Source organism: Lonchura striata, chromosome 8, assembly GCF_046129695.1.
Source record: "Lonchura striata isolate bLonStr1 chromosome 8, bLonStr1.mat, whole genome shotgun sequence".
Taxonomy (NCBI): Eukaryota; Metazoa; Chordata; class Aves; order Passeriformes; family Estrildidae; genus Lonchura; species Lonchura striata.
In genome coordinates, this window is record NC_134610.1 from 33,142,675 (window position 1) to 33,157,139 (window position 14,465).

The following is a 14,465-nucleotide window of genomic DNA, read 5'->3' on the forward strand; positions in this document are numbered from 1 at the left end:
CAGAAATGAAACTTCAAAACTTGATCCTTAATGCACGAATGTTACTAAAAATTGAGGTTTTGTTGCAATGTCTGCAGTATTATTACCTTGCATGTGCATCTGAGGTCTGATGCTGGGGCAATTTCTCACTTGCAGCTAGAGAAGATGCATGAAAACCACGCGCAGTTCGAGGAAGAGTTCAGCCGCCACAATCAGGAGACAGCGCAGGTGGTGAGTCAGCACCAGGAGCTGATGGAGTGCCTCAGTGAGGAGAGTGAGGCCAAGAACCAGCTGGCACTAGAGCTTCACAAGGCAGAGGGTAAGCAACAGAGCCTGAGTGAGATTGCAGTGTCATTTACCCACAGCCTGTTCCTTCCAATATCTATGATGTGCTTTCCTGGATTTCTTGGGCTCTAAATCTATCATTTGAACTTACTTTCTGGAGATTCTGTTTCTTGAAACATCAGCCCTTGGCAGAGGATGTGTTGTAAGCTCATCCCAGGCCATCAAAGCTTCATGATCCCCGTTTGAATCCTACTGATTTGGAGACACTTTGTGATGTGTCAGCCTCGTAAAATCGTGATAATCTTAGACTACATTAACTGGTATGTTTTATTCCTTAAGATACTTCAAAAGCCTAGCCATAGTATAAACATAAATCATCTTTTATTCTTCCTTTTTATGTCACCTTCCATTGCTTGGCAAAAATTGTTTACTCATATTTTCACACTATTTTTTCTCAATAAATGAATTTGTGTATGGCTTTATTTGCATTCTGACTTGGCTTCCAGGTATTATTGAAGGTTATGTTGCAGAAAAAGCTGCACTAGAAGAGGCCTTAAACCTGAAAGAGGAATCTGAGCGTCGTCTTGTTGTGGAGCTGGAGAACATGAGGGAACGCTTCCAGGAGCTGACCCAGGAGCAGGCAATTCTTGGTGAGCAGAGGGTACAGCATTCTTGGCTCACAACAAAGTTGTCTCAAGTCAGGGCACTTTGCAATGTCCTTTTGTCATGGATCAGTTTGTCTTGATACCTAATGAGCATCTCAGCCTGGTACACAGGTGAGAGGGTCTCCTGTAAAGGGAGAAAGCACTCCAGATATGGCTCAAGGTCATCAGGAGCTTTGTGGCACAGTAAAGGTGAAATGCCTGAAGGTCAGCACTGTCTGTGCTCCATACACATTTTTGATGGTCCAGAAGATGAAATGGATCACAATGCCCTGTTCATCTTGTGCATGTGTCTGTGTTTTGATTTCTAGGAACACCTGTTGCTAATGTTGCACAAAAAGAAGGTTCAGGTTTGTAATGACAAGTGTGGATTTGTTTCTTGCTGTGTTGCTGTAACGCCGAGTGAATAAATTGATAACTTTTATTTTATTTGAACAATGAGGAATAGTACTTAACAATTAGGCCCAACACGTTACTGGGTTTAAAAGTATCTTGGCCAGAAAAAGCTATGATTTCCATGATGCAAAATGCAGACTATTCAATTCAGTAATGAATATTTGAAGTGAAAAGATGTTTTGCTGCCATCAGGCTTAAAGTGCACTGTGCCACTGTCTTTGATTTTGCATGCTTCATTTTTTTGAGAGGATGGAGTAGGTTGCAAGCTGGGCGTGAACGTCTAGTGATACAAAGTCAGCTTCAAAATGAGTAAATGAAGTTAAAGAAGGGAAGGAAAAAGAAAAATATTTGAGGTGGCATCAATCTGTGAGCTAAAAAAAGTACAGCAAGAACTGAAGCACGTCTAAAGAAGATGAGAGAAATGTAACTTGAAAGGATTGGTAGGTCAGAAAAAAAGCAAGCACAATGGTAGGGAAGGCTAGTAAAGAAATGAAAGAGGAAACCAGAAATAAGCAGGAAGGATCCATAGAGTTATACACTAATTTTGGAAGTCAAGTGGAAGTCAAATTTGTAGATGACAAATTGAAAGACAAGTTTTATTTTCCTCCTGAACTAAAGTTTGCCTACTTAACTACTGAGTGGCTAATATTTAGATCAGATAAGTTCATACTTGACGTTATTATTTTGTGGTCTACTCAAAATATAATTCTCCTATTGTTTTTTAGATTAATTTTATTTACACACATGTATACATTCATAGATTCTTGCATATTCACTGTCTCTTGTTTCTGGATTTTCTTTTCCCCAGAGAGTGTGATTAAACTGATTAACCAAATCACTAAGGTGAATAAAAAGTTACGTAGGTAAATTCCTGTTAAGAGTCAAAAAGCTGCACTGAGCTTTCTTACCCATTACTGTATCTTTATTCCTTCTGTCCATTCAAATCTCCCTCAAACACTATTTTTAATGTAACCTATTTTTGGTATCGACCTCACTGTCCTGAAATTTGCTGCTGCCCTCTGTAGAACCGAGTTGGTTATGGTATATTTTGGGATTGACATTCTCCCAGGAGCTGCAGCCCAGCTCTTGCCAGCAGCTCCTTAGAACTTGAACAGTTACTTTTGCTGCAAGGGCCAAGTCCTGAAATCCATCCCCTTTGCCTCACCCCAACTATCACTAGTACTCTTCCTCAGGTTTGAAATTGTTTGTAGTATGTGGAAAACATGATAAATATAAATCATATTGTTTGGAGCTGATTGACATGGGCTTATTACTTGAAAAGCTGACGTCTCCTCCTGTTTTTCATGTGGAGTACTAATGTGAGTAGATTGGCCTTGCTAATTAAAACTCTTTTGGAATGGAGCTTGGCATTTGATAATGATCTGGGGAGTGGGAAGGGGTGTGCTGAGCCTCTCCTAAGGGGAATTGCATGATGTGCAGTAGCATTAATAAAATAGGTTTGTCTCTACAAAGAAACAAATCTGTGAGCTGATGATCTATTGGTGTGTTGCTTGAAATTCTATTTATACACTTGGGGAACATGTGCTTTAAAAAAAAATTTGTCAGAAAGAGCTAGAAGTTGCCAAAATTTGACAACTGCTTTCTATGAAATACTGCTGATTCCAGGTAATATCTGCTTGCCTAATTATTTTTTTAAATTAATTTCCACTTCTGTCTGAGGAGGTGACTGTGACTGTGTAGGTCAGTGTTACCAACTCAGTATTTTGTTCCTCATAAAGCACTAGTGTTCCTCTGGAAGCTAAAAAAGAAGCCATCAGCCATGTTTCTTAGGATATCGGAGGCAAAATTCTTGTGCTTATTTTTCCAAATACTTGTTCTTCTTTCTCAGAGTCAGTCTAAATCGATGACCTTCCTTTGGGTGCCCAAATATCTCCAGCACTTGACCTTGCCCTCCTCTCTGCACCATGTATTAGTAAATACACTAGAGTGCTATTTTATTGACATTATTCCCATCTCTTGCTTGGCAAAAGATAATCTGTCATGCAGCTGTGGCTGGGATTGGATGTTCTAATGGAATTCAGCTGTTGTTGCTTTTTGTGGTTTTTTTTTTCTGTTGCATTACATGATACATATACTATAGGATATGTATAACACAGCTCCAGGGGGATTGGAAAAGAAATTAGGGCAGAGTCTTCACTTCATGCATGCTGCCAGAGCCTGAGTTACATCCACAACCAAATGAACTTGTGATTATTTAAAAATAAAATAAAAAGTAGGCAATGTGGCACAGTGATTGCATTGTGGTTATTACATAGGCTATAATTAGTGCTTGGAGTGAAATGTAGTTGGAGTGTAACTGTAATCCACAACAGGATTGCTGTTTACCTCAAGAGCTCATGTAGTCCATGTTTTTGTCCCAAACTTTCCTTGTTTCTCTTTGTCTGGCTTTTTTTGATTTCCAGAGCCTATGAACTCACAGACGTTTCACATTGTTTTCCATTATCCTCACTGTGGTGACATTTTCCCCAATGTGTAGTGTGAATGTTGTTGCATTATGCCAAGCCTGTCACACTTTTCTTTTTATACATTAACATAGACATTTTCATGATTTTTTTGCTTAGTATCAAGGGTCTAGAAATGTCATTAGATATCTCTGGATAATGAAGCCCTAGAAAAAATATTGTAGGTAGGCTGTGGTAGCAAAGATTTGTAAGAGCAGCTTGTAATGACATTAGGTCAGAAATCACATGCATTGTATTGTTCGTACTATCAAAAAGGGAATTGTCTGTTCTGGAAATTGGACTGGATGATTTCTTAAGGTCCTTGTTGGATTACAGACTTAACTATAACCTGTGACCAAAAACATATAAGGTGAATAATGGAACATTAGAAAAGTAAAATCATGAGCTCTTGCAGGACCTTACTTTGCTACAAAAGAGACAGGCTTTTCATCTTCAGGTTACTAACTATATTCACAATTAAAGTAGCTTTTCTCCAAGACTGTTCACAGTAAAGTCTTCAGTTTTTGTCTCCTAAGCAGTGTGTTCAGTGCATCCAACTGATTGAAAATGTAGTTTGTAGCTGTAAATTAACTCTTGATAACTTAAATAATTTCAGCTATGTACACTTCCCTTTTTGGTATTTCTTTTTCTGCATAGGGAAAATGTGCCATCTTTCTTCCCTTTATAACCTCAGAACTGGACTGATTTTCTGTAAGCATGGTTTTTCTCTGGGTTTTAATCCCCCACTCAGGTTCAGAGAAATACAGTAACTTTGTTTTTTCATAGCAGCTGGTTTCAGGGTCAGGCTGGGTACCCGTGGCCACTGGAAAGATGGTCTGGGTGCTCTCTCACCAGTATAGATGGCAGCAGCAGTATCCAGCATGGCACAAGGCAGGAGTAATGGAAAAACTAGCCCAACATTGGCTATTGGATGGCTAAGGAGGATCTTTGCATGAGAGTTTGGAGGAACTGACAGTTCTGTGTTGGATGGCTTGGTTAAGGAGGGATTTGGGACAGAAGAGCGGCAAGGATTTAAGGCAGAGCAGTATAGGATATCTCTTACAGCCCGCCTCAAGAATAAATATTTTTCGTTGTTTTGATTCTGTCCAAAATACCGAAATTTAATCTCATCTGAAATCTTTGACTTTTGTACTCTCCACTGACAGCTTTTACTATTTTTGTGTTCTTCTAAGGTCTACTCAAGGAAGTAGAATTTTTATCAAAGGAGAAACTTGAGCTTCAGTGTCAGGCAGAAAAGGACCATTCCAACTTACGCTCTCAGATGAAGGTGTTGGAGGTGGAACTGGAAGAGCAGCTGCAAAGTAACCAAGACCTGGCTACAAAGTTACTGGAGATTACGGAATTAAAACAGCAAATTGAAGTTCTTGAAAAGCAGCTCAAAAACCAGCGGCAGTTCATGGATGTAAGTAAGAGACCACGTTTCCATGGGTTTGGAGGTGATAAATTCTCATCCTAGTTTGACACATGAAAGTGGTTCCCAAAATGGGCTGTTTTCAGTTTTGATTGAAATTAAGACCTTGGTGTTCTAGTTTCATGGGGAAAAAAAAAAAAAAAAAATTAAATTTTCAATTCGGTTTTTGTAGTATTGCAGGGTAATTTTTAGTTTTAATAAAAATGAAATTGTTTTAATAAAAATTTAACTGTAGTTTATATGCATGTTGAAATCAGAAAGGTGCTTTCTCTTTTTTTTTATTTCCCTGTCACTGTAGATGTGCTTTTAGGACTACTAGAAGGTAGTCTTGATTAATTTTTAATAATTAGTTAATTATTTTTTAAGTTATCAGTTTCTTCACCACAACAACAAACCCCAATTATTCTTGTACTCAGGATTGTAATGAAGTCTTTAAAAAGATTTTGTTTCTCTCTGGCTGATTTTACAGGAACAAGCCATAGAAAGGGAACATGAACGCGATGATTTTCAGCAGGAAATTCAGAAATTGGAAGAACAGTTAAAACTGTCAGCAAAATCACAGACTTCAGGACAGTCCAGAGAGCCTAGGGTGAGTAAAATCAGACTTGGTGGCTAATGGAGTTTGTATATTACAATTAAATACCAAGACACTATGTTCTGGGGGATCTGGCTCTTGGGAGACTTTTTTTCCTCTATTACCCAGAGAGCAGATTTTTCCCCAGCTGATTGAACTACATTTAGGCAATGAGGGTGCACTTAGATTATTTATAATATTTGTTATGGAGATGGAAATGTTATGTTTTGTTTATATAATGTATGTTATTTGTTATTTATATTATTTGTTATGGAGATGGAAAGAACTGTTGCATGTGCTTTACAGTCAAGTTTGAGTCTGGTTTAAAGGAACCTCTGGGCCTGGTTTAAATGAACCAAGGAGGACAACAACACTGCAGACACTCCACTCTAAAAAGTACCTCAGAGGAATGACTTCTGGGTTCTAAATGTGTTTATTTTTTCCACCTAAACAATTGTAATGGAGATGTCCTTTGCCTGCATGCCTCATTCTATTTAAGTTTATAAATGAGTCCTTGTTTACACAATTTTGCTTGTTTGATGCTTGGCTTCAAAATTAACTTTTGCTTTTTTTTTTTTTCTTTTTGATTGGTTTTTTTTTTTTTTCCCACATAAATGAACATTATACAGAACTATGAATTGATTCTACAGGTATGGAAAACAGCATGAATGTCTCAACTTTTCTTTCCTTTTCCTTTCAATCCCTTCTCGATATGCTTTAGCTTTTTTCCTCTTCTTGATATGTCAAGGTGGGACTTGGAGTGAAGAATACAGGTTTTAAGGTGGCAGAGTTCTTGCAGGGAACGAACAACTGCTTTCATTGTAATTTCCTCTACAGAAGTACTTAGCTCTCCTGGCTTATTGCTCAGAGGTGTTACAGGCAGTTATTCACTGAAACAGCCTTTTGGTGTTAAAGGAGAAGTTGAGGTTTGGAGCCTGAAACAAAGATACTGGAATGGTGATGATAAAACTGTGCCTTTTTTTTGTGGTCTTGCTGTTACCAAAACTTGTAAAGTAGTTAAATTAATTTCCATCTATTTATGTATAGTAATGGAATTGTGTACTTCATTGTTAGAGTTGCACATCCATATCTTCAATAGAATGAATTTCCAGGGAATGAATTTTCCATGCTGAAAAAATAAATGCTGTAGCTTTGCAACCTCTCGGAAAGGATGAAAACTTATTTGGAGAAAAACACACAAGGATGGTAACTAAGCATGTGACATTTGTGGGTAGGGTGAGGTATGCAGGCATTCTCTGCCAGGAAATGTCAGTATTTGTTCAGTTGTTTAATGCAGCTGTAACATCAATAAGTGCTTAACTCACTCCAAATCAGCTCAAGTGAACTCCTGATTTCTGCATGTAGCAGTTATAACAAGTTTCCCCCCTCTGGTGTTTATTAGGTACAAGGTATGTGTAAGTGGGATTATTTTGTGGAAAGAGTGCTGACTGGTTCTTGGCAGCTGCACTGTGAGAGTGAAGGTTATGTGGAAGTGTTTTGTTAGCTACAGGATTGCAGCACCAGCTTTCTAGCAACGTGTGTTAAAAATGTGTTTTTTATGTTTGAAGTATCATAGTTTGGGAAATCTGATGCCAAAATCTTGTAGCATTAGAAAGATTAGACTTCTAGGATATTTTTCTATACCCAAAAGCTTTACTGTAAGACCTGTGTTATGGTTAGCAGTGGTCAGATGCTGATGAGATGAGATGGGAGTAAGATACAGACACATGCTTGTGCCTGTAAGCAGCTTGAAAATGTAATGTTCATAACTTTTGGTTTTCTTAACCACCCTCCCTGTTTATTGTTTGACTCATCAATTTGCTCAGGCACATTTTCCTGCTTTAGTAATATCTGCGCAATACTTTGACGATCTAAAAACCTATGTTAATGCAAAGAATTTTTATTTCATAATATTGAAGTGGGTTTTACATTAATTCAGGCACTTTTTGATGAACAAAACATTTATTTTGTAAAATCCCATCTTCCTTGCTCATGGGTATTGACCAAATTACTTCACCATTCCCACTGCTTTCCTGTCTGAGCTTGCTTTCACTATGCTAAATGACTTTTTCACACCCTGAGATAGTCTGTCACACCAAAGCTCCTAGCTTTGCCTTCACCTTGATTACTGGGATTAATGAATGACTGTTTTCCTGCAGCTAAAATTCAAAATTTCTATCCACTTCATATTTAAATTATTTTTGGAAAGCAATATACCTGTCCTATGTTGGCTCCTGGGAGTCTCTCTGCATATTTATCCTTCAGTTCTTGGTATCTTCCTCTAAACTGGGATTCCTTGGAATATTGGAAGAGGGGGTTCTGAGGTTACAGAAATAAATCCATTGCTATTATTAATAACTCGTGTAATCTTGGTGAGTTTTTAATCTGATAGCCAAGTAACCCTGTCACCAAAACCCTCCTTTGAGAGTATACCTTCATCTAGTACTTTGAGAGTACTGCAGATGTTAAGAGAGTAATCAAACATGTATCTAAGAGCTGCTGCATTTGGAAAACAAGATTTCAGAAAGCTAACTTTTTCTTACTTTCTATGCAGATTTAGTTTTATTTTCACCTGAGATTTTAGCACCACTTTAATCCGTAGTAAAACCTCCTTCTATGTGAAATGACTCTTGCTTTCAACTGGCAGGAAATCTGTTCATATTGCCTGAATATCTCTATACTGTGATTTCTGTGTAGGTAGAATCTTTGCAAGCAGAAATAAAAGAGAAGATGGATGCCTACAATAAACTGTTACTAGAAAAGGAGCGAAAACACCAAGAAATTGCAGCTCGTGATAAAGAGATAGAAAATCTGGTGGCACAGATCCAAGAGCTGAAGCTCAGTGGTGCTGAGGTCTCAAAGACTGTACACAGCTTGGAACAACAGCTGCAGAAAATGAAGAAAGTGGAAACTGAACTGAAACAGGTAATTTTAAAATCTTTATTTAAATGGGATTGCCATTACATGGCAGTGGCTTTTTGGGGGCTGTCAGTCGTGTTTGCAGCACTGTGTGGCACCCAGTGGTGAGTTAAACTGGTGTATTAATGGCACATATCACAGCCACAGTTTTAAATAATGTCTGGTTCTACAAACTCTAAGTCCGTTATAGACTTACATACTATTTGTAAGCAGTATGTACTTAGATATTATTTATAAGACCTAAGTACATCTCAAAGTCCTACTGTCAAGGCTGCTTTTAACAGTTGTCATGTTTGCTGTTTCAGAGCTGCTTTTGAGCTTGTCTGCAAGTTTCTGAGAAGGTGGTGTTACTGAAAATCAAACACTGAGGGTTTTTAAGAAGTACCTGTGTTATTAATCAAATTTTCTTAATCTGTAGCCCTTCTTGCTCTGGGTCTGAAGCCAGATCTGTTTGCCAGAGTCTAAAACCTGTAGCATTTAGTTACTACTACAGAGTTAATCACAGCCTAAGGTTAAGAATTACAATCCATTTAGCAAAAGTTACCATACATCTGAGTAACTTTCCCTGCCATCTGAAACTAAATGTTCAGTGTCCTACCCTTGGATTGACCCAGCTTCTGAGAAGGACTGTGAGAGAAGGAAGATCAAAAACCAATTTTTTTCAGTAAAATAAGCTATAGTAGCTTGGCACATCACAGGTTGGACAAACTTAGTGCTGCTTTATCACATTCTGACTGAACTTGATGTATTTGTGAGTAGGTTTTGACCTACCCAGAACTCTTAATTTCTTAAACTGTGTCCATCTGTCAGATTTAGTTTGACACATATATGGTATCATAACAGATTTTGAAATGGCTAGAAGAACAAGATGTTATATTCTTAAACATATGAAGTGTTGTGTAACTGAGAAAGTGTAATTTATCACTGAATGCTAAATTTTCTGAAGTTGATGAACTTGAATTACAAAAAGCAAAGGGGTAAAAACTTAAATGAGCTAAAAGCATTCAGTTGTCTTGAATTCCTATTTCTTTATAGGCCACTGGGATTATGTACTTTTCTTCTTGTACTGGGTGTGTCAGGGTCAATGAAATGTTTCAACAGGATTGTTCTGGTTAAGTAGGTTTGTACATTGACAGCAGTTAATTCTAACATGAAAAAAAAAAAATTTTTCAGGATAAAGAGGCATTGCAACAGCAGCAGTACAATAACCTGATTCAGATCTCTGCCCTGCAGTCTAAACTGGATGAAGCGAGGCACCGAGTGCCAGTGGATGGCACTTCTGCCCCAGTGCTGAAGGAGCAGCTACAGGCAGAGCAGGAAGCACTTCAGGCCAAGGAGAGAGAGGTGAGAGCTTTGGGAGGGTTCCACAGACTCTTGAGTTGCTTTGGCCTCAAGGAACTTTCCTTTTTCTTGCTTTGTTCTGTGCTCATCTCCCTTCCTGCTGGAAACTGTCTTGTGATGATTCACATTACTTTGAGACTGATCACTGTCAGTTGTAAACTGATTTTCCTTTCCTTCCAAAGTTGAAGTAGGTAGATAAGTTTTTGTTTGAGAGTGAGAGATGATTATTATATAATTTTTATATATTTCTATATTATATAATTTTATTTTAGATAGTTATATATTACTACACCATAATGGTGTAATTTAGTCTGTTTTGAGATAACGTTTGTGGTGAATTCTTGTGTCAAGCTAAGAAGAAACACAGAGAAGTTGCTCACAATATCTGGAACTCCTACTGGATTTACAGTATAAATGCATATACAACCCCACTGTATGTTTGTTATTAAAATATCTGTGATGTAGTCCAGTTAAAGATGTATACAGAAGAAAAACAGGAGTGATCCTTCAGTCAATTGTACACCATTCTTTCAAGAGCAGTACAAGATAATAAAAATTAATTTCTTCAAGATGGAATTTCCATTTCTCTTATGAAGTCTGATTTCAACAATCATAATTCCCAAAGCCACTATGCCTTGCTACCCATTAAGGCAAGAGATGATAAAAACCGTGGATGGCAACATCACACTGCAGAGAAAAGTGTGGTTGTTGAATCATCTCTTTGTTGTCTGTGTTGTTGGGATTGGCACTGCAAGGCTCATTTCTGGGTTCTGGGAGGACAAGGATGGTGTTTATATTGACTGCTTATCTTTGTTGCACATCAAATGCTAATTTGCTTCATATTGTTACATTAAATGACATCACAATACAGATTAATGTATCTTTTGTGAGCAGGTAGATTTTTTTAAAAAAAATGAAAACAAACCCACCTTTGCAGTACTTTGGTTTTGCAGATGAGGAGCTGGAATACAAGCTTCTCAATCTTTATACTTACTTATTTAGGGTTTATTTGTGCAAGTTGATTAGAGTTTAAATCACTGAATTTGCTGAAATTACTTCCTGTTGTTAAATAATACAATCAATGAAGTTTTATCTTAGAGGATTTAATTAAAACAGCTATGCATTTTAATTTTTTTTTTAGATTGCAAGCTTGCTAGACCAAGTAGAACAATATAAAGATAACTTGAGCAAGAAAGATGAGGAGATATTGCAGCTGAATTTGCAGTTAGAGATGCAAAAAAACTTTAGTACTTCCAACATCATCCAGCTTCAGGCAGAGAATGCACACTTGCAGGTAGGTTCCTCTAGCTTTAGTGCACTGCCTAAAATGTCAGAGATCTGTTTTCTTGAGTTCTGAGGTGTTCATCTCAGGATGTTGTAAACAGATACTTGGTTTGTTTCTCTTGCCATCAGAATGTTGCATTACCCTTACAAGACTAATGCTGGGTATTGTAGAACCAAAGTCTCCCAGTATTCCAGATTCATGCTTGTAGCATTATCTTCTACAGTGATTTGATTTAAATCAAGAGCTGAGGTTATTTTCTGGGTTGGGGTGGTCTAACAGTGGTGTGAACCTGAAGAAGCTGTAGTTGTGTTCCTGAGCTCTTCACCATTATAGTAAATAAGAGAATATTTAAATAAAGCCCCTAGTTCTGCTCTGCCATTAGTTTGAGAGACAAAATCGATCCTTTCTAATGAGATTTTTGTTTTCTCTGGTCAGGAGGATCTAACAAAACTTCATGTGAAGCAAAGCCAGGACCTAGGTATTAGTGATTCCTCAGCTTTGTCATTCCCACAAGCACTGCTTGAAGAAAAGAATCAAGAAATCGACCACTTGAATGAGCAGATGAAGGGACTTCAGCATGAGCTGCAGAATGCTTTGGAGAATAAAGTAAGAGTGCGTATTATATGTTCATTGCTTGGTTTTGGGGGGAATCAAGGTGTGCAGATTCTTATTGAAAATGAAATGTTTGATAATTCTCTTTGGAAAGTAGAGGTTATTTTGAGACATTACCAGCTGAAATGTATGGTTTTTTTCTGCTGTTACGTATGTGACTTAATGCCTGTGTGATTCAGAAGAGAAATATAAACTCTGTATGCAATAATAATTGCCTACATAGAGTAATATTCAGTCCTTTTGCTTAGATTGCAGAAAACCAAAAACCTGAAATTGAAGAACTCAGATCGCTGGTCGAGCACCTTCGCCTTGACCAGGAGAGGCTGCGTAAGGACAAGGATGAAGAGGTGGAGCAACTCCATGGAGTCATTGAGAAGCTTCAGAAAGAGCTGGCACAATTTGGGCCAGTATGTCATGAAGATAGTGACAATCCAGTTTATTTCTATGAAGTTGCCTTGGAAAAGTCAGTGGAAAACCTTCAGAATGAGTTGAAGAAGGAACTGGTAGATTGTCAAGGTGATGCTGATGCAAATAGAAGAAACGAATCAGTGCACTCCAAAATGAGAGAACTTCAGGAGGAACTGGAGCTTGTCTCAGCTTCTAAAGAAGCTCTGCAGCAGCAACTGGAAAAAAAGGAATTGCAACTCAAAACCGAAGTGGAAGCTTTGGAGAAAAAATGCCAACAGCTTCGAGAGTCATCAGAGCAGTCTGTTGCAGAGCTCACCTCCCTGAGAATCCAGCACCAGGCACTTCAGGAAGAATACAGGGTTTCCCAAACTCTGTTGTCTCAGAGAGAGGCTGAGACAAAGATGTCTACATCTCGAGTTCAAGAACTTGAAGATAAGGTGAGAGAAAAGGAAGCAAATATTTTAGAGAAAGAGATGCAAATTAAGACAATGGCAGATCAAAGAGAAGCTGACACCACTGAGCTGCAGTACTTAACAGAAAAAGCAGCAGAGCTCCAAACAGAGTTGGAAAAGAGAGGTGCAAGTCAGGCACAGGATGTTTACAGTCTTCAATTAGAAGTTTCTAGACTTGATTTCCAGGTGCAAGCACTGAATCAGAAAGAAGTAGCTTATCTGAGAGAAATCAAGGAACTGCAGGGGAGCACTGCAAAACTGAAAGGTGAAATCAAGGCCCACATGAAAGAGCTCGAAGCCCTACGATTGGAAAGAGATGAAATTCTTTCACAGTTGGAGTCTTGCAAGCTGGAGGGGCAAGTAGGTCATGAAGAGACTCAATTTCTCAAGCCATTCTGCCAGAGTAAAAGAAAAGATGGAGACTTTAAAAATGGAGTGCAGGAATTAGAAGCAAATATTGATCAGTCATTTGGAGTATTGGCTTCCCCTACTGCTAAACTGGTACATTATTTGATTTTTAATAATATTATTCATTTTGGTGAGATTTTTTAAAATAATATATTTCTAGATTAATAAATTAAATACACTTTCCCCGTTTTACTCTGTTTTGCCTGCAAGAATGGTTAGTGGGTGATATCCCTTCTTTCTTTCCACCTGCGAGTTCTTTCCAGCTTAATTTTTTTTCCTCCTGAACTATTGAGGATGGAGAGTGAGAGGATGGGTATCTGCAAGCCAAGCAATGAGCCCACGAGCTACCAAGACTGTTTGCCATTCTTCATGGCTCCTATTGGAGAACTATTTGAAAACACTTCTTCATGTCTTCTTTTCGGAAATTCTTACTTAGTATGATTCTTTCTTGTCATTATTCTGAATCTTCTCTAGAACCATTTGCTCCACGTAACCTAATCTTAAATTCTTAAATCACTCCATTTTAGAAAGCAGTAGGACTTGGGTGACCCTTTTTCAGAGAGCTGTAGAAATATGTCATACACCAAGTTACTGTCTTTAAAGGCTGGCTTACAGAGTAATAAGTGCTAGTTAAGAAGGTTTATATGAAGAGTTGGAGTATACAGGAAAGGAAAAACATTCAATGCCAAGCTTATGTGGATTTTCAGGGCTCTGCTTGGCAGTATGTTATAATAATCATCCAATGTAGATGACTTATTTAAAAGAAATAATAGGATAATTGCTATGTATAATGACATACTTATTTTTAAAGCAGAAATGAAGAGTGTAGCTATGCAAAACATGTGATCATCCCTGGTGTTTGTATTTTTATTTGCCTGAAAGTTCGAGGTTGGAGCAGTGCCATCTGGGTGACACTGTACATTCAGGGCATGCCCCAGAAATCTCTCAGGACAAAGAAATAGGTGGGAAAAGTGTTAAATGGCCCATGCAGATTGATGTACTTCAAACCATAGGATATGTCTGTAACAAGGCAGCAGACTTCCAGTCCAGTGGCTACTGGGCCATGTTTTTTATACAGGTAGGGATTGTCAGATCTCTGTTAAAAAAAACTGATTTAATTGAGGATTCAATGAAGAGATAATTGGTAACATTCTTAAGGATATCAGGGAATGCTGGCATGCTGGGGGCAATTAAATAATTTAAAAAAAACACTTTTCAGGTAGAAACTCAGACTCTGGAAGGTTTCAATT

At 38.0% G+C, this 14,465-nt stretch overlaps 1 protein-coding gene across 6 annotated transcripts in view; it reads left to right on the forward strand.

Moving 5' to 3' along the window:
- Nucleotides 1-14,465, forward strand: part of PCNT (pericentrin) — a 70,118-nt gene that overhangs the window by 35,533 nt on the left and 20,120 nt on the right. For 2 of the 6 annotated variants that reach the window (XM_077785158.1, XM_077785159.1), the window contains exons 28-37: nucleotides 136-298; nucleotides 771-914; nucleotides 4,978-5,207; nucleotides 5,686-5,805; nucleotides 6,420-6,440; nucleotides 8,488-8,715; nucleotides 9,883-10,053; nucleotides 11,192-11,344; nucleotides 11,771-11,941; nucleotides 12,196-13,308. In XM_077785158.1, coding sequence (XP_077641284.1) covers nucleotides 136-298; nucleotides 771-914; nucleotides 4,978-5,207; nucleotides 5,686-5,805; nucleotides 6,420-6,440; nucleotides 8,488-8,715; nucleotides 9,883-10,053; nucleotides 11,192-11,344; nucleotides 11,771-11,941; nucleotides 12,196-13,308 — 2,514 coding nt within the window. Of the gene's footprint in view, nucleotides 1-135; nucleotides 299-770; nucleotides 915-1,237; nucleotides 1,277-4,977; nucleotides 5,208-5,685; nucleotides 5,806-6,419; nucleotides 6,441-8,487; nucleotides 8,716-9,882; nucleotides 10,054-11,191; nucleotides 11,345-11,770; nucleotides 11,948-12,195; nucleotides 13,309-14,465 lie in introns of all 6 variants that reach the window. The other 4 variants (XM_021532568.2, XM_021532575.2, XM_021532576.2 and 1 more) reach the window with 4 other exon arrangements.